The 18,104-nt window shown below is 39.3% G+C and overlaps 1 protein-coding gene across 1 annotated transcript in view; it reads left to right on the forward strand.

The window, feature by feature from the left end:
• The first annotated feature begins 1,393 nt into the window (after positions 1-1,393).
• The window catches only part of TRIM69 (tripartite motif containing 69), a 37,486-nt gene continuing 20,775 nt past the window's right edge, over positions 1,394-18,104 (forward strand). The window contains exons 1-4 of the mRNA XM_036736888.1: positions 1,394-1,546; positions 13,994-14,482; positions 15,000-15,095; positions 17,288-17,521. Coding sequence (XP_036592783.1) covers positions 1,541-1,546; positions 13,994-14,482; positions 15,000-15,095; positions 17,288-17,521 — 825 coding nt within the window. The 5' untranslated portion in view covers positions 1,394-1,540. The remainder of the gene's footprint in view (positions 1,547-13,993; positions 14,483-14,999; positions 15,096-17,287; positions 17,522-18,104) is intronic.

An 18,104-nucleotide genomic window follows, 5' to 3' on the forward strand; every position in this document is an offset into this window, starting at 1 on the left:
TAAGATTATGTTTTAAAACAACTACTGATTTGAATTGCCTGGGAGCAGTTCCTCACTGAGAGTTCCTTGTACTGATGAAGTCACATATTTCTTTCTGTTTTTTAAATAGTATTTTATTTTTTCCAATTACATGTAAAAAGATAGTTTTCAGCATTCATTTTTTGTAAGATTTTGAATTCCAAATTTTTCTCCCTCCCTCCTCCCTAAGATGGCAAGCAATCTGATATAGGTTATACATGTGCAGTCATGTGAAACAATGAAATCACATATTTCAAGAAAAAAAGATTTTTATGTGGCCTTTATTCACACTTTAAAAGCTGACAAAGGAATGGTTAGGTACCATTGAAAGCAACAGATAAGAAGTCAACAGAAACATGCAAGAAGCATACTTACTCAAACAATAAACCAACCCCAAGGCACACTGTTTAAAGATTATTTACATTAGGAAATATTCTTGGATGAAAAACATAAAACCTACCTTGTGGGAGACATAGAACAAACATATGTTTGTAAAATCAAGGTTCAAGACAGGCAGTGTAGAATAGTAGATAAATGTGATGGCCTGGGAGTCAGAAGACTTGATCAAGATCTGTCTGATACAAGTTTGGGACTGGATAATTCACTGCTCCTCTCAGACTCCAGGCAACGCTCCAAGGCTTCAGTTTCAGAGTAACTGCTGTTCTACATTGGTGGAGTGAGTTTCAATGCAGGGAATTCCCTACACTAATGAAATCACAAGTATAGACTTCCCTTTTCTCCTCTGCCAAAAAGAGTAATGTGTAGACACTTAACATTTACCAAAACTACCAAGAATTTAAGTTTTGATAAATATTTAGCAGATATGCTTGATAGGTTACTTAAGTATACTATGAAATTGAGTTTCCTTGGTAGGTGGTATAATCCAAACTTAAATTCCTAGGTAGCACAGCCTTCCATTCCCTAATTTGCTGAATGAAGTCACAATGTTAGGTGAATTGGGACATTATCCTAATTTCCTTGAGCCCTGAGATGTACTATTTCTGTCTCTGGTGTCTTCTCTGGACTGAAGAATCTGTGAAGGAGAAAAATGGGGTGCTATGTTGAAATACAGCAATTCTGTTAACACTGTTTAGCTGGTCTCTCTAATGCCTTTTATGTTCCGGTTTTGGGGAAAATGGGAGTCAACCAGGTCTCTCAAACAATTTCTTCTACCATAGAGCAATAGAGATTCAGGGGCATGGGATCTATTAACAATAATACCATGTCCCACCTTAGGTAAAAATGGGTGGTATGGAGAAAAACGCACTTCAACTAGTACCTCCTTCTCTGATGCAAGCCATGGTCACATCAACTGACCAACTGCCACGGAACTTGCAAGATCCCCCCCTTCCCCCCGCCATCCTTATTCCTCTTTGGCCCAATAGCTACTGAATCTTTCCAATCAATTGTCATTCTCTAGTGAACCACCAAGTGTCCAGCCTCTTGTTTTGCATCCCTGTCTGGGTCAAAGATGTAAACTCATGCTTCTTCAAGTGGAGGGCAACTCAATGAAAAAACCTTCATGGAGGTGAGGGCCCCTTTGGGATAGGTGATTAAATTTTCATAATTCAGTTGTCTTTCCGAATATGGTGGGTAAATATTTTGGTATGTGATGTTATAAGGAATTTGGGAAGATTTAATCTGTAATATTTTGAAGTATTTACTGATCTGGACATTTAGGAAGGCTTGAAGAAGTATACGAAAGTCCAGCTTTGATACTTCATCATAGTATAAAGGTGACCCTGACTTTTCAAAGTTTACATTCATGGAACGTAACCCTGAGGCTTGGCAAGCTGGAAAGGCTTTGAGGAGCTATGTAGTGGGTCTTCTCCAACAACCAACCTATCTAAGAATGAAGAGAAAATCATCACTACAAGGTTAGCCACCAGGGGATGAATTTATCAGGCAAGAAATTCAACAGGGAAGGGGTGCGATCTGTGTAGGTGGAGGTAATAAGTACCCACAAGATACCCATAGGGATCTTTCAATTTAGTGTCAAAGTGAGGAGAGTAGAAAAACCAGCTTTAATTAAATGTGGCAGTTATTCATTAAATATTTCCTAGAATACAGCCCTATATAAGTGCTATTGTATAATTCAGAGGAAATAAAAAATCAATGTGACTAAGGAATATGCAATCTAGTTAGTAATTTTGAAAATAATTCCAAATTACACAAGTCCCCATACTGTGGTAGAAACTGTAGATAAATATTGTAGGGATTCAAAATACAGTCACTTCAAGGTGGGGGTTGATTTGAGATCTCTTGGAAGAAGTGAGCCTCAAGAAAGTGTACAGCCTTAAAGAAAGTGTAAGATTTGATTGGCAAAAAGGATGTGGGAAAGAATGTTAGGTGAGGCAGAAACATGAGAAAAGTAAATGTGGTACAGGAGTAAATGTCAGGTAAGGAGACTATCGTAGAGGGAGAAACAGAGGTAAGAATGAGAAAGGTAAAAGTAGTCTTGGTCACATTATGCATACATAGATGGTACTTCTTTTCTGGAGACATTAATTCAATTCAACAAGTATTTGTTAAGTGTTAATTATGTGAAAAACAGACCCTATCCTCAAGTTTACATTCCCTTCTTTTAACAGATGGTAGGTTCCACAGAGAGGAGACTGGTATTCATAGATGGGAAATAGTTGACATTGGCTTCTGACTTTAGGCCAGGATTGGTTAGACGGTTAACTTGGTTCCATCCTAAAGATGTAAAATTTCTCAACACTTTTAAGCTATAATGAGAAAGAACCCCACAACAAATCTTTTTTGGGGGGAATGGGAATGTATGTATTTTTATGTCACATATCACTACATCTCTATATCTCAAAAGAGTTTAGTCTGACTATCTAAAGAAGAAAGACCAAGTAGATGAAAATTTTCTATTGTCCAGATTATGAAATTCAGTTGTAATGACAATCTATAATGCTTATCATCAGTATGTCTATCTGGGCCAGACAGCACAAATGGACCAACAGGAGACCTGACTGGAGGCTCCTGCCTTCAGGAGATGACAAAGCTACTTCAATAAGCCCAAGATTCTCCCTGAAAAAAAAGGTCCATTGTTTTAATACCAACATCCTGTTCTATTGTATAGCTTTGAGGATAGCCAGGTGGCACAGTAGATAGAGGACTGGATCTGGGGTCAGGAGGACCTGAATTCAAATGTGGCCTCAGACACTCAGTGACTATGTGACTCTGGATGGGTTACTTAACCCCGCTTGCCTCAGTTTCCTCATCTGTAAAATGAGCTGGCGAAGGAAATGGCAAATCATTATTATTTTTGCTAAGAAAATCCCAAAAGGGATCACAAAGAGTTGGGCATAATAGAAAAACAACTGAACAACAAAATAGCTTTGAGATAGGGAACATCATAAATAGTCTCCAAAGAAGTGAAAATGAGTATCACGCAGAGGACAACGGAGAAGTGCAAGGAAGGTGGAAGAAAGCTGCAATGTACAACCAATGGACAACTTCAAAGGAGAAGAGGAAGAAGAGGTGTCACCAGGGAAACTTTTGATAGGAAAAGATGAGCTGGTCACTTGGCAAGGCTAATGAATAATAGGTGGACAGACCCAGGGGTCCATTGCTATCCTCGCAATATTAGAAGAAATGAAAGAAGGCTTTCAGCTTGTGGACCATCTGGGGCAAAGTTATGGAAGGATATAGACAGTAGGCTTACAAAACGGCAAACGTGTATGGATTGTGATCTACATCATTGGACAGAGCATCTAAATAGATGAGATCACAGATTCATTTGATATGCATATATCTATATCTATATCTATGTCTATATATCTATAAAATCTCTATTAGTCTACATAATGAATACATGTAATTCAGTTGACATTAAATGATTGCATCTCATAATGACAATAACAAATTTAAGTGAATTTATTTTCAAATCTTTAATTTTTGTTACAAATAAGCTATATGCTTTATTTTTAAGGAAATAGCTTAAAGAGGAAGGTAAGACTCATGAATAAAAGAAACTAACATCGTAAGAAAACAAAGCTATTATGTTTTTTGGACTTAAGTTCCTTCAGTGCCAACCCAAAAAAGGACTAGTTTTTCATAAATCTAAAGAAAAAAGCAGAGAAAACTCATTAGATACAACCTTTGTGACCAAAAACCCCAATAGGCTCATAATCTGAGATAACATAAACTTTTTTGTTATTTCAAAAGTCAGTAGCTTTAGAAAATACCTTTAGAAAAACAACCTCCAATAGCCATAGGACCAGCAATAGCCCTAACGGAAAAAAAACCAAATCCGGTTTTTTTCCTGTCTTGTTCACTACAGGATCTTAACTTTTCTCTCTAGTCGATTAGATTCTGGGCACCAAACCCCTTGGAACAAAGAGCAGCAGAGACATTTTTAGCTAAGTGGCTAGGACCTTCAGGCTCATCTGTCTTTTCTTTGAACTCACTTTTCTGGTCTAAGGGCTTGGGCCTCTCTGTCAGACACCTAACCCTAATTTTTGGCAATCATTTCCTATGCATCCTGATTTTCATCTCTGAAGCCTTGACTAGCACTGGTCATTATTAAGTAACCACTGTAACTTCGCTGTCCAAGACCTCCTGGGAGCCAGGGTAAAGAATCATAAATGCTCATAGTAAGCTAGGTGATGTGCGTGGGCATACATTTCTCAGACTGGAACCTGCTGAGACCACTAGGTGGTGCAGTGGTCAAATTTGTTGGACCTGGAGTCAGGAAGACCTGATTGCCTCAGACACTTACTAGCTATCTGATTCTTGGCAAGTCACTTAAACTCCCTTAGCCTCAGTTCCTTCACATATATAATGGGGATAAAACAGCACCTAATTCCCACGGTTGTTGTGAGGATCAAATGAGATAATATCTAAGATATTAGAGATAATATCTAATAATATCTAAGATAATATCTAAAGCATTCTGCAAACCTTAAATAGGAACAGGGAATAGGAACAGCTAGGGAGATCAAGGTGAGATCAAGGTGCTTGCTGAGGGAATCTCTTAAAGTCTGAACACTTACCTAACCCTTTCATTTTCATGCTCCCCTCAGACCGTCTGGGAGAAGGGGTGGGAGGGAAAGAGAGCTGACCCAAGGGACAAAGATCCTGGAGCTGGTTATTTGAAGATCTTTTGTTTTATTATTCGTTTAGGTTTCTGTGCTTTTGGAGAATTCCGGGTATGGGAGGTAAAGGTACTGAGATAGGACATGATGCTTACAGAACAGAAAGTAAGATTGTAAGGCTGCACTGTAGTGTTAAAAGAAAATCTTTGTTCGGGCCTCTCGATGATGAAGCAAACTCAGGTAGAGAAAATCAATAGGAATTTATTTCAAAACAAAACAAAACCCCAAGGCAGAAATGTGTTGGTGGACTGACCACAAGGGATGAGTCTGGAATTCAAGATAGAGATTGCTTTTAAAGACAACTTTTCATAATGAGCAAGACAATCCTGATTGGTACACAAAAGGGGATGGCCCATTTCATCTCAGCTCCTGCCCCCCCTTGCTCTATCATAGGGAAATGAGATTAGAGGTAAGGGGCTTGGGTTGCTACTAATTACTACATGTTGACTAGCAGAAACATCCCAGAAGACAAGCCAAAATGGAAACAGTTGGGTCACTTAGGGTGCAAATTTCAATAGTAGACTGTGTGGAGGGAGAGTAAAATGTAAGAAAGCTGGATAGGAAAGTGCAGAGCTTTATGGCAAAAGCTCTTATATTTAATCCTGAAGGTAACAGGAAACCAATGGGATTTATTTACTAGGGAGGTGAGCCATGTGAAAGTTAGGTTGGAGTGGAGAGAGAAGAGTCAGGGTAGACCAATTAGGAGGCTATTACCACAATCCAGACAAGAAGTGGTGAGAGCTTGAATTAGAGTGGTGGCTGTGATAAGTAAATTTAAAACTGGAAGCCCCTTTATGGGTTGATGCTTTCCAGTGGAAAAATGAAAGGAATATTTAAATTAAGAAAAGATATTTCATTCATAGGGAGTACAGAGTGATGTTTTCCTACATTACAACAACATCAGGGACCAAACTAGGAATCTTTTCAGAACAGGCCCATGGATTCTAACAGAATCAGTAGCACCGACAAGGCATGTGATAGTATTTCAGTGGGCTGTGTCAGAAGACCCGATTTTGAATGTGTCTGGTCTCTGAGAACAGAAAACCCTGTAATCACATAGAAGAGTTTGAAAAAGGTAGAATTGTACTATGGGCCTCGCCAAATGCAATGATGGCATTTGCTAAGTTTAGTAATGCCATTCAGCATAAAGGGTGATCACCTTCTAAATGTGTGGTGCATGTTGACAACCTATGCTTTTATTTCTAAATTTTCTTTTTTCATTATGAACTTGACAAATATGAACATTTCAATATGCAAAGAAAACTAAGAAAATTGTACTTATATAATGATAAACTATTACATAGCTTGACTTTTTAAAGTGCATATTAAATTTAACATGGCAGTAACAAAAACTTTCCTGTGTCCTCTAAAGAATTTCCTTCTCCTCTCTTTTGTGTATTAAAATTTTGAACTTAAACACCAAAATCTCTCCTATACATCCCATATATACAGTAGAACACAAAAAGATTCTATATCAAACTGTGAATCTTCATTTGATGACTTTTTAAAAGTACATAGCAATTCTACATACTGATTTCAAAACTATCCTACTTGTCTGTGCTTCCTTCTGAACATCTTTTTTCTTCTATGCATTAAAAAAAGTTCCAACGGACCTTTTTTTTTAACATCATCATTGACAAGTTACCACCCCCAAGATTCTCCACCACTAAATTAAAAACAATGAGAAAGAAAGAAATAAAAACCTTAAAATAAGCATAATCAAGCAAAATGAATCCACACAGTGACCAGCTTCAAAAATGTATATCTCTTTTCCATCTTGAGTCCATTGCCTCTCTGTCAGGAGGTGGTAATATTCCTCATAGATCCTCTGGAGACATGGTTGGGGACTTCATTGATTCAAGATGTTAAGCCTTTAGATTTTTTTTTAAACAATGTAGCCGTCCTCTTAAAAATTGTTCTGCTACTTCAGCTCACTTCACTCTATATCAGTTCATACTCCTCAGGATTCTCTGAAATTATCTTCCATGTAATTTCCCTTTTAAGTTTCTCTTGAATCATTTATATTTCAAAGTTCCTACTCATCTTTATTTTCATCAGAAATGCTCGAAAGTCTTCTACTAAAGGTTCATTTTTTTTTGTCCTGTGGGATTAAAATTAGTTTTTCAGAGTAATTTTTTTTTGGAAGACAGATGGTTTTAAGAGAAGATTTCATTCTTTGTTTGTTTGTTTTTGGAGGGGGGAAGGCAGGGCAATTGGGGTTAAGTGACTTGCCCAAGGTCACACAGGTAGTAAGTGTGTCAAGTGTCTGAAGCTGAATTTGAACTCAGGTCCTCCTGACTCCAGGGCTGGTGCTCTACTCACTGTGCCACCTAGCTGCCCCAAGAGTAATTTATTCTTGATTGTCAGCATATTCTCTTTTGCCTTTTGGAAAATTATATTTGAAGATCTCTTGTTTTTAGAAGCTGTCAGGTCTTGTATGATCCCAACTGTGGTACTTTGGTACTTGACCTCCTTCCTTCTGGATGCTTGCGATATTTTTCCATCGATTTGGGAGCTCTGGATTTGGTTGGGACTTTTCATTTTGAGGTTCCTTTTGGGAGATGATGAGTGGATTCTTTCTATTGTTGCCCTCTGCTTCTAACAGATCTAGGTTGGTATGATTTCTTGAAATAAGATTGTTTAGACTTTACAAAAATCATAGTTTTATGGCATCCAATGATTCTTTTAAAACTATTTCCTAATATATTGTATTTAAATGATATATAAATCAGGTTATAGCAGATTTGAGAGGGGAAGAAATCAGTTTTTTATTCCAGCTTTAACTATAAGTTAATAAGGAATTTTGTTCTGGCACCTTTTGCAATTTCCTCAATATCCGTGTCTTCTGTTCTTTGCCTTTTGGAGAAAACATTGCATTGAAAGGCTGCTCCCTTTTGGGATGTGGACAAAGGATCAAGATCTTCCTTAATATACTCTCCGTCCCCACGAGTCTGAGTTGAAGGAAACCCAACTTCCCAGACATTTTCAGGTGTGTCAGGAGGAATATAGCAGAAATGATGTCTTGAACAGGAAGGTAGTTTCTTTTCTCTTTCTTCCTCTGGAATATCTGCATAATAAATTTTGCAGGCTTTACATGTGTGTTTGAGCAATTTTCTCCTCTCTTCTTTTTTCTGTACCACTTCAATGTGAGAGAAATTTTGCAATATGGTCTTTCTTTTGTCATCTTTAAAACAAGGCTCCCCAAATGCTTTTTGTTTTACTTTATCAGATATATCTTCATGACTGTTTAGTTTCTTTTCAGCAACTGATAGTTCTTCTTCATCTTCTACTTGGAGATTTTCCAGTGGCTCGCACAGTGGAGAACTATCTGTCAAATAGGATTCATATTCTTCATGTGTTGTCTGATGAAACAATTCTGATAAGCTATCACTCATTTTTATTTCTCACTTTGGACTTTTCTCTCCCATCTGCTCCTGCTTCTTGATTTTTAAAAGCACAGTTTCACTAATCAACATACAATCCATGTCCATGGTCTCTCCTCCTATCTTGATTAACTGCTATCCTTTGTATCTATTATAGTAATGTCCATTTTATATTGAGAAAGATCTGTTGCTGGATCTGTACTCCACTGGATATTTCCTCTTCAGGCTCTGCTGCTTTTACGCTATTTCTTAATTTTCTGATGTAATCGCTCCGAAAGTTTTTTTTCTTCTTGTAAGGCATTCTTATCATTCATGAGTTTGGCGATAAGTTTAAGATTTTCTTGCCAGATATTTTCAAACTCCTGTTGTTGTTTTTCTTCATAGGTTCTTCAGTCACTGTACAACAGTGTTTTAGCAAGGCAATAATCACAATATAGATGACAATTGTAAATATGCCTATGTAGTTCTGTATCACAGAATATAAGAGGCTCTCCATTATAGAAGGTAGAAGTAAACCATTTATTCAGAGAACCAGATCCCAAAACCAATAAGTCCAATCCATCGTAGCAGCAAAGAAATTCACATAAATTATGACAGCAGAGAACGACTCCATCTCATCCTGCCCCTTGCCGGGGCCTTCCCACAAACACACTCACAGCACAGCTAGCACACATCTGCTCTCTCCCTCAGCTCTAATGGCTCTGAGCATTTCTTGCTCCACCCTTTCCTCTTCCTCTCATTGAGCAAGCTCCTCCCACCACATGTTGCTTAGGTTTCCTGTGACCTAAGCGGGTCACATAGGCCTATGAATGGGTGGGAAAGATCTTCAAATTTCAATTACCCTTGCAAACGGTCACACAACCCTGTTCTTAACCTATCTTCCAAAACTTTAATGGTGTCATGAATAGTTTCCATTGCTCTCAGTTGTTGATTTTTGCTAAAAAAAAAAAAATTCTTCCAATCTCTGTGCATCTAAAATACGTTCCATTTTCAGTTTGATCACTTTGATCTCTAAGGCTTGTACTTCTTTGTCATGACACTCCTTCAGTTTTACTCAGAGATCTTTGAAACCGTTGTTTCAGCAAAATTGGGACTACTGCAACTACTTGCAGTAATACTCATCTTGCTTTCTCCAGTCTCAGTCATCTGCTTACTTGATGTTCTCTCCTCACCTTGCTATCACATTACATGGTTATGAAGTTGTCTCTGTGAAGACAGTTGGGACACCCCAGTATGTGCTCACTGGGGTGGAGGGGTGGCTTCTCACTGCTTGACTGGAAGTGGGGTGGGGGAGCTCTGGGAAAGAGGGACTGAAAGACCCAGGAAGCATGGTGCCACTGAAGTCCACACAAAGATCTCTGGGAGCCCGAAGAATGGGCAAAGGAGGAGAGCCCCTCCAAGTGCTGGGAGTGAGGCATTCGCTCTCTCCACTTCCTCCCCTCCCCCATTCCCCAGAGACAGCCCGAGCTTTTTTTTTGGGGGGGGGGAAGGGAACGCATCCTTAAATTATTAAGGTTCTTAAATTATCTCTGATTTTTTTTCCCCGGGCTAGTTGGTTTTTATGTATCTTACATTTTCTTCTATTTTTCCAAAGTTTTGGTTTTGTTATAATATTTCTTGCTATCTTATGGAGTCACTGATTTCTATTTGGTCTGTTCTAGTTTTGGTTTATTCTAGTATCTGGTCTATTGTAGGGAATCCATTTCTTGGTAAGGCTTATCAGTTTCTCTTTCAAGCTGATCATTCACTTTTCAATTTTTCTTCCAAAGCTTTTATTTCATTTAAAAAATTGTTGCTTCATTTCTTCAAGGTATTTATACAGACCTTGTGGAAAATTCATTTTTTCCCCCTTCAACCTGGGAACTTTGGAATTTGGCTATAATATTCCTGGAGGTTTCCTGTTTGAGGCCTCTTTTAGGGAGTGATTGGTGGATTCTTTCAATTTCTATTTTACCCTCTGGATCTAAGGTGTTAAGGCAGTTTTCTTTGATAACCTCTTGAACTATCATGTCTAGGCTCTTTCTTTGATCTGGGCTTTCAGGTAATCCAATAATTTTAAAATTATCTCTCCTTGATCTATTTTCCAGGTCAGTTGTTTTTCCAGTGAGATAGTTCACATTTTATTTTTCCATTCTTTTGATTTAGTTTTATTGTTTCTTGATGTCTCATGAAGTCATTAGCTTCCATTTGCCCAATTTTAATTTTTAAGGAATTATTTTCTTCTGTGAGCTTTTGTACCTCCTTTTCCATTTGGCCAGTTCTACTTTTTCAGGAGTTCTTCTCTTCAGTGAATTTTTGTATATCTTTTTCTCTTTAGCCAATTCTGCTTTTTAAAGAGTTCTTCTCTTATAGATTTTTGTGCCTCTTTTACCATTTGGCCTATTCTGTTTTTTAAGTGTTATTTTCTTCAGTGTGTGTATGTGTGTGTGTGTGTGTGTGTGTGTGTGTGTGCGTGCTTTCTTTACCAAGCTGTTGATGGTTTTTTTTTCATAATTTTCTTGCATCACTCTCATTTCTTTCCCTAATTTTTATTCTCTCTTATCTGGTTTTTAAAATCCTTTCTGACCTCTTCTAGGAATTCTTTTTGGGCCTGAGACCAATTCACATTTTTTTCTTTGAAGCGCTGGATAAAGAAGTTTTGACTTTGTTGTCTTCTTCTGAGTTTATGTTTTAATCTTCCCTGTTACCATGATAACTTTCTAGGTCAGGTTCTTTTTTTTTGTTGTTTGCTCATTTTTAGACTATTTCTTGACTTTTAACTTGATGTTAAATTTGTGCTCTACTCCTAGGATAAAGGGCACACTGTCCCAAGCCTTAGGCTTTTTTTGCAACTATTTTCAGACCTAGTTCTGAGGGTCTGTAAGTTTTTGGTTCTTCCATGGTGATATGATCTAAAGAGAGGTATGCTTAGTATTCTCCTGGATTGTACTCAGGTCTGTGAGCAACCATAAGCATTCTTTTTCACCCTGGACCTGTATCTCTACTCCCCTTCAGTCACAACCTCTGGTGTGCTAGTGCTTCTCTCCACCTTGGACTGAGACCTAGAACCATGACCCAGATCTGTATTATGCAGCAGAGTTCTGTACTCAGGCCAGTAAAGGGACCCCTGTAATCATCTTCTGACCTGTTATCTGACCTTACCATTTGTGGTCTGAAAACTCTGGAATCCAGGCTACCATGGGTTCTGCCTCTCCAGAACATTTTTAGGCATTATTTAGAGTTGTATGGAGGGGAATTTGGAAGAGCTCAGGTGAGTCTCTGCCTTTTCTCTGTCATCTTGGCTCTTTCCCCTAAATATCCTGACATTTGAAGAAAATAATCAAAGAAGACAAAGATACTGAAAAACAAATTTTAATGTGTTTGAAACAGACTTATTCTAGAAAAAGATACCTTAAAGAACTTATATTCCAAAAAAGAAAAACTCAACCCAAATTTAAAGTATCTAAGGATCACTTAACACTTTTATTGAAAGAGATGGTTCTAGGTCATGTGACTTGTGATGGAAAACCTCAAAGACTAAATGAAAGAACTGTTGGTCAATGGTATCATCACAGAGTCAATGATGGTGGTACAAAAAAAGAAAACACAAATATATCTAGACAACCAGACTTCCACTAAAGGAATTAACTTGAACTGGTACCCCATAACAAGAATTAAAGATGCCCTGGATTGTCTGTTAATTAGCCTGTGATTTTCAGTGTTGGATGTATGCAGTAAATATTGTCTGATTTCCTATAGCAGAGGAAAGAGCTTTAATCTGCCAGCTTGAGTACATGCTCCAAGGCATCTCAGGAGAACCTGCCACTTTTCAACACCTGGTGGAGAAAGCAACTGGAGACATGAATTACATAGAAGCCCTGGTGTAACTAGATAACTCCCTGTACTGGCTATCACATTTTCAAATAACTCTGCAATTTGGGGTTACCCACTTTTTCAACTCTAAACTTAGAGATTCTCCTTTTTAGATGAGTGGGCATAAGGGGGCAGACCATCCTGCCCACTATGCCAAATGGAAGGGGGCAGATCTGTTCTGCCCTAATTATGTCAGTTGTAGAGTGGCATACCCTCAGAGAATACTGAGATACCAAAGAAAGGGGAGCTCATACCAGTCTGATTATTAATAGGTTAATTGGGTTGCTTAAAAGAGTTTACTTACCAAAGGTCAGTTGTTCTGGCCCACGCCAACCAGAAGAAGCCCTATTTTTCAAGTAAGAAATCACTGGAAACTTGAGAGAGATTTTCAGCAGAACAATAAGACAGGAAACCAGATTATGGAGTTTAGAATTGAATAAGAGAAGAAGAAACGGAGTTTAGCTGAGAATGGGATTAGAAACAGAAGATGGAAGCTAGTAGGGATGGTAGGAACAAATGAGGATTTTTTTTTTAAGAAGACATAGGTATATTTGTAGGCAACTGGGAAAGAGCCAATAGTTGGGAGGGATTGAGTGGTAGAGCCAGAGATGATAGATTGGGTAATATGCTGAAGATGGAATAGAATTAAGGATGTATGTTGAGGAATTTGCCTTGGGGTGGGGGTGGAGCAGGGTGGTGTTGTAAAGGAAAAGATAGTGGAGGAAGATGTGTGAATGGGAGACAGACAATGAGGGAAAATATGGAGGGAAAATGAAGAAGAGGGAAAAAGCTTTTGTTGAATGGCTTCAATTTTTTCAGTGTGGTATAAGGTCAGGTTCTCAGTTGAGAGAATGATGGGCATCTTATTCCAAGGAGCAGAAACCAAGCAGAACTGCAGATGGAAAGTAGAGTGTGAGAGTATGGACATAGAGAATCTGTTTCCCAGCCTGGATGTGAGGAAGATCTCTTTCTATCCTTCTTCCTCTTCTGATTTTTGAACCCCAGTCACATTGATAGTATTCACTGTATACAAGTACTTAAGTGATATGATTTTATTGGTTCTAGAAACTCATCACTCCTCCAAATGGCTGTTATTTTTAGCACTGTATCCCCAACATCTAGCAAAGTTCCTTTTGTATATTAGGCACTTAATAAATGTTTATTAAATTGAATTTTCCCTACTGGTACCTGAAATTCTACCATTTAAAATTTGTTCCTTTCAGTTTCCTCCTCCACAAATTATCCTTTAAAATGCAAAAACTGCCACTATCTATCCTCCACTGCCCATCTCCCATCACCATTGCTCACTGCTTCCTTTGGAAGCAGACAGTAGTGGGGACCAGGGTTTCCCACACAAGTGCTATCAAGGACGGTAAATGAAGAACCAAATTGAGTTCATCTTAGTGGTGATGTATATTTCCTTTTCAACGGTGTTTTGGGGTTACAATGGCTAGGCAGTTTAGCTCTTCCAGACTTATTCTTTGCATCTAAGTCCTTATTCCTAGGTCTCACAGTCAGTTGGCTGGAGATACATAGCTGCCCCCTGTAATCTAGATTTTCTGTTATGTCTTCAGCATTCCTTATAGAAAGTTAAGAAAGAGGAACTTATTACAGCTATTCCCTTCCTAACAGACCAAGAAATCTGACCGATCTCTCAACAGTTGTTCTTCCAAGGCTTCAATGAATGTCAGTGTCAAAGAACTGGGTAAGAATATCACTTTCTCCCCTCCAACCACTAGGGCAAATATAGAGGACATTACTAAGGAGCTGCACTGCCAACTGTGTCATGACTGGTTTCATAAGCCTGTGATGCTGAGCTGTAGCCACAACTTTTGTAAAGTGTGCATTGAGAAGTCATGGAAGCATCACCAGAAAACAGTATGCCCCGAGTGCCTCATACCATGCCAGAACAAGAGCTTTATTCCCAATATGGTGCTAGAGAGATTGGTGTTGAGAATCAAGGAACTGCCTCTGACCCAAAGTGCACCTCAGTGCCAAGAGCATGGTGAGAACTTGAAGCTATTCAGTAAGCAGGAAGGGAAGTTGGCTTGCTTCCAGTGTAAGGACGTTCGACATTCACAGGAATTTATGCAGATAACTGAAGCTGTTCATGTCTACACGGTAGGTGAGCCCCGAACCATGAACCATCCCTAGGGAAAACTGTGAAACAAGCTTTATGTAGGGCCCTGACCCATTTCCTTTCCCTCTTCCCCAAACCTTGAGTTTTATAGGAATAATATAAACAAGTACTAAGCTCTTTTTGCAGACAAAATGCTCAAAAAATACAAATCATCCTAAAAGTTCCCCTTCTGGGCTCTACTCATGTCAATGAACCAGCTCTGGGATATTGCCCCTATCTGTGAGCAGGTATTCATTCATTACAACATGCTTTACATTCTGCTCAGAATTTAAGGGAGGAGTAAGACCTATTGTGAGGATGAGAGTAGGGATGCAGTGAGAAGCTATCACACCAAAAAAACTCCTCTCTTTTGCTCCTTTTTTCATTTGTTCCTAATTTCATGAAAAGACTATGGTTAGTAATCTTCTTACACACTGTATTGGGCATTGAGGTGATATTCTCCTGTAGCCCCCTTTCCTCTCAAACTTGTTGGAGGATAACCCCATCTGATACTCCCAGGGAAAGATGACCGTCAACCAAGCTCAGGTAGAAGCAAGCCTAAAGGAATTGCAGAGGATAAAATGCATGCAAGAGGAGGCAATCTGTGCTCATAAGGTAAGCCCTGTGTGATGGGTTATGGGACAAGATCTGGACCTCCTAGAATCCATGGGATAGTGTTAATGTTAGTGGGAAAGTTGGGGTACTGTAGACCTTTCTTCCACTTAGATCACCCCAAGAGCTAGACTAGAGGATTGGGAAATTGAGATGGAATGGATGCTAGGGAGTGGGTACAGGAGCCTCTTGGACTGAGATTAAAGTCCCTGACAGCTTTTGAACAACATGGAATAGTTGGACCCTTCTCTTGATATGCTTAATGCTATGAGTATTTGGATATGTTGATATATTAGAAATATTCTCCATCTGGTTTCTTTCCCCTTACTTATGATATAAGATGTCAACTATAAGGGACCCAGAAGGAAATTCTCTAAAGATTCTTTTATTTTCAGTGAAAAATTCCTACCTTCCCTCTGGGGCAATTACCAAGCTGTGGATCATTTGAGGCCTCTGTGGTCTCTTCTTTCACCCATCAATTCAACAAAATTTTATTTAGGACTTACTCTGAACAGACAGATGCCATGTGCTGCAACGAGAACGGAGATGAATAAGAAATGATATCTTTAAGGAGCTTACAATCTAGTAACAGACACTTCACGGTTTACCATGCACTTTTCTTACAACAATCTTCAACATGCTATATGTATCATTATCCCATTCCACTTTATTTTTGTTGTTGTTGTTCAGCTGTTTCAGTCATGTCCAAACTTTGTGAGCCCATTTGGGGTTTTCTTGGTAAAGATATCGAATGGTTTGCCATTTTCTTCTCTAGTTCATTTTACAGATGAGGAAACTGAGGCAAACCTGGCTAAGTGGTTTGCCCAGGGCCACACAGCTAGTAAAATGTCTGAGGCCAGATTTGAACTCGGGAAGATGAGTCTTCCTAATGCCAGGCTAGGCACTCTATCCACTGCGCCACCTAGCTACCCGTTCTATATTACATTATACTGCTCATACAAATGCCCAAATCACTAGACTAGAAAGCAGAATGTGATAAGAGCTTTAGGAGAGGCACAAAGTGCTGGACTTCCTGGCTTTTCCCTTTTCTCTTTGTATCTCTGAGCTTCTCCAAAGGGAGAAAATGCTGTTGCCTATGCTACACACTCAAGCCCTGCTTCCATGACCTCTCACTCTCAGTTGGGGTTCCTAGACAATGCATTAGATGTTACCACTAACATCTAAATGTGCCAGAGTATGTTTGCCCCAGAACAACATACAGCTTGGGGAAATACACAAGAGAAACTGTTTCTTCAATGAACATTTTTAGGACACAGAGTCATCTTTAGTTCTTGGCATCTAAAAGAAGGAATATGGTAATAGGTAGAAAAGAGAAACAATAGATAGCAACAATCATACTTAGAGAATTTTTTATACCATCTTCCAGTTCAGCTGTTGTAGTCACCTTTGAAGGCCACCCCTGTGACTTCTGATCTCCACCCTCTTCTGCAATTGGAAGAGAAGTGGTACCCCTCAATTCCTGACTTGCAAATCAGATAGTCATTTTAGGATTACTGAATTGGGAAGAGCAGGACTTCCTGAAGCTTCCTCATGATCCCAAACTGGTGATCATATGACCAGGCAGGAGCCTGGAGGCAACATGTAGCAGAAAGCGAGTCAAGAGGACCTGGGCTCTATTCATGACTTTGACACCACCTGTGTGACCTCGGACAAGTCACTTCCCTGAGGCTCAGTTTCCTTCTGGGTTAATCCATAATGTTCCAGGTAGAGGCCTATGTCTTTCAGTCACACTGAAAGATGGACCGTGGGAGCTGGAAGGAACCTCAGAAGTTGTTTAGTTCAATATTCTCCCTTTGCAGATGAGGAAACTCAGGTCCAGAATTTCCCAAGGTTATACAGCCACAGCAGTAGTGGTAGTTATCCCCTGCTGTGACTGCTGAACTCTTGACCCTTTTGGTATAGAATTATTCCATATGGCACTGCTACCTTTTTAGGGAGACAGTTTTGAAGCTTCTGAACGTCCAAATAAAACTGTGGTACATCAGGTCATAGAATGATATACTTTATCAGGGGCAGGAAGGAATTTTTCTATCAGAATACCTATGTACTAAAACTCAGTCATGTACACATCTCTTTGTTCTGTGTTCCCTGAGTGGTCTGAGTGTTGGGGACAGGGGGTCCTATCCCCAGACACTAGTCTCAGTAATTACCATGTCTGTGATGGAGGTTTCCAGGAAAACAAGATACATCTGCAGCAAAACATCTCCCTGGAGTTTCTAAAGCTGCACCAGTTCCTGCACAACAAAGAGAAGCAACTTTTGAATGAGCTTCAGGAGAAGGGGAGAAAACTGGATGAGGAGATGGAAAGGAATCTGAACCAGCTACAGGAGCAATGTGTCCTAGCTAAGGAAATGTTGGTGGACATCCAAGTCCAAATGGAACGGCACAATCCTTTCGACTTCCTTGGAGTAAGACTCACTAGTTAAGTAGCAAAAAGGGAGAGACTTAGGGGGTTGCCAAAACAAGCCTGACTAGGGTGGCTGGGGCTCATATATTTGTGAGCGTTTATGGGTCTGTGAGTGTTTCTGTCTATACTGTTCCTCTTGGAATGAGAGCTCCAAAATGGTGTTTTTTTGATGTCACATACTACGGTAATATCGTAAATAAATCCAACAGCCTGATTCTTCCTTTACATAAGGAAGACTCAGCTAGTTTGAATACATGGGCAGGGATAACCAGTGTAATTACATGTAGGGGACAGAGTTAGTCCTCACCCGAGCAATGATAGAGGGCTTCTATAAGAGAGTGTTATTCCAGGACACATTAGGAGCATTTGTGATCTCAGGCGCGTTGCAACCTAGTAGGGGTAGAACAGATATTATTATGGTGATTCTGGCACCATCATCATTGTCATCAACAGCACCATTTACATAACACTATGTGCTAGACACTTTGCTAAGTACTTTACAATCATTACCTCACATAATCCTCACAACAACCCTGGGAAGTAGGTGCTGTTAATACTCCCATGTTACCGATGAGGAAACTGAG

The sequence above is a fragment of the Trichosurus vulpecula genome, chromosome 8 (assembly GCF_011100635.1).
Source record: "Trichosurus vulpecula isolate mTriVul1 chromosome 8, mTriVul1.pri, whole genome shotgun sequence".
Lineage (NCBI taxonomy): Eukaryota > Metazoa > Chordata > Mammalia > Diprotodontia > Phalangeridae > Trichosurus > Trichosurus vulpecula.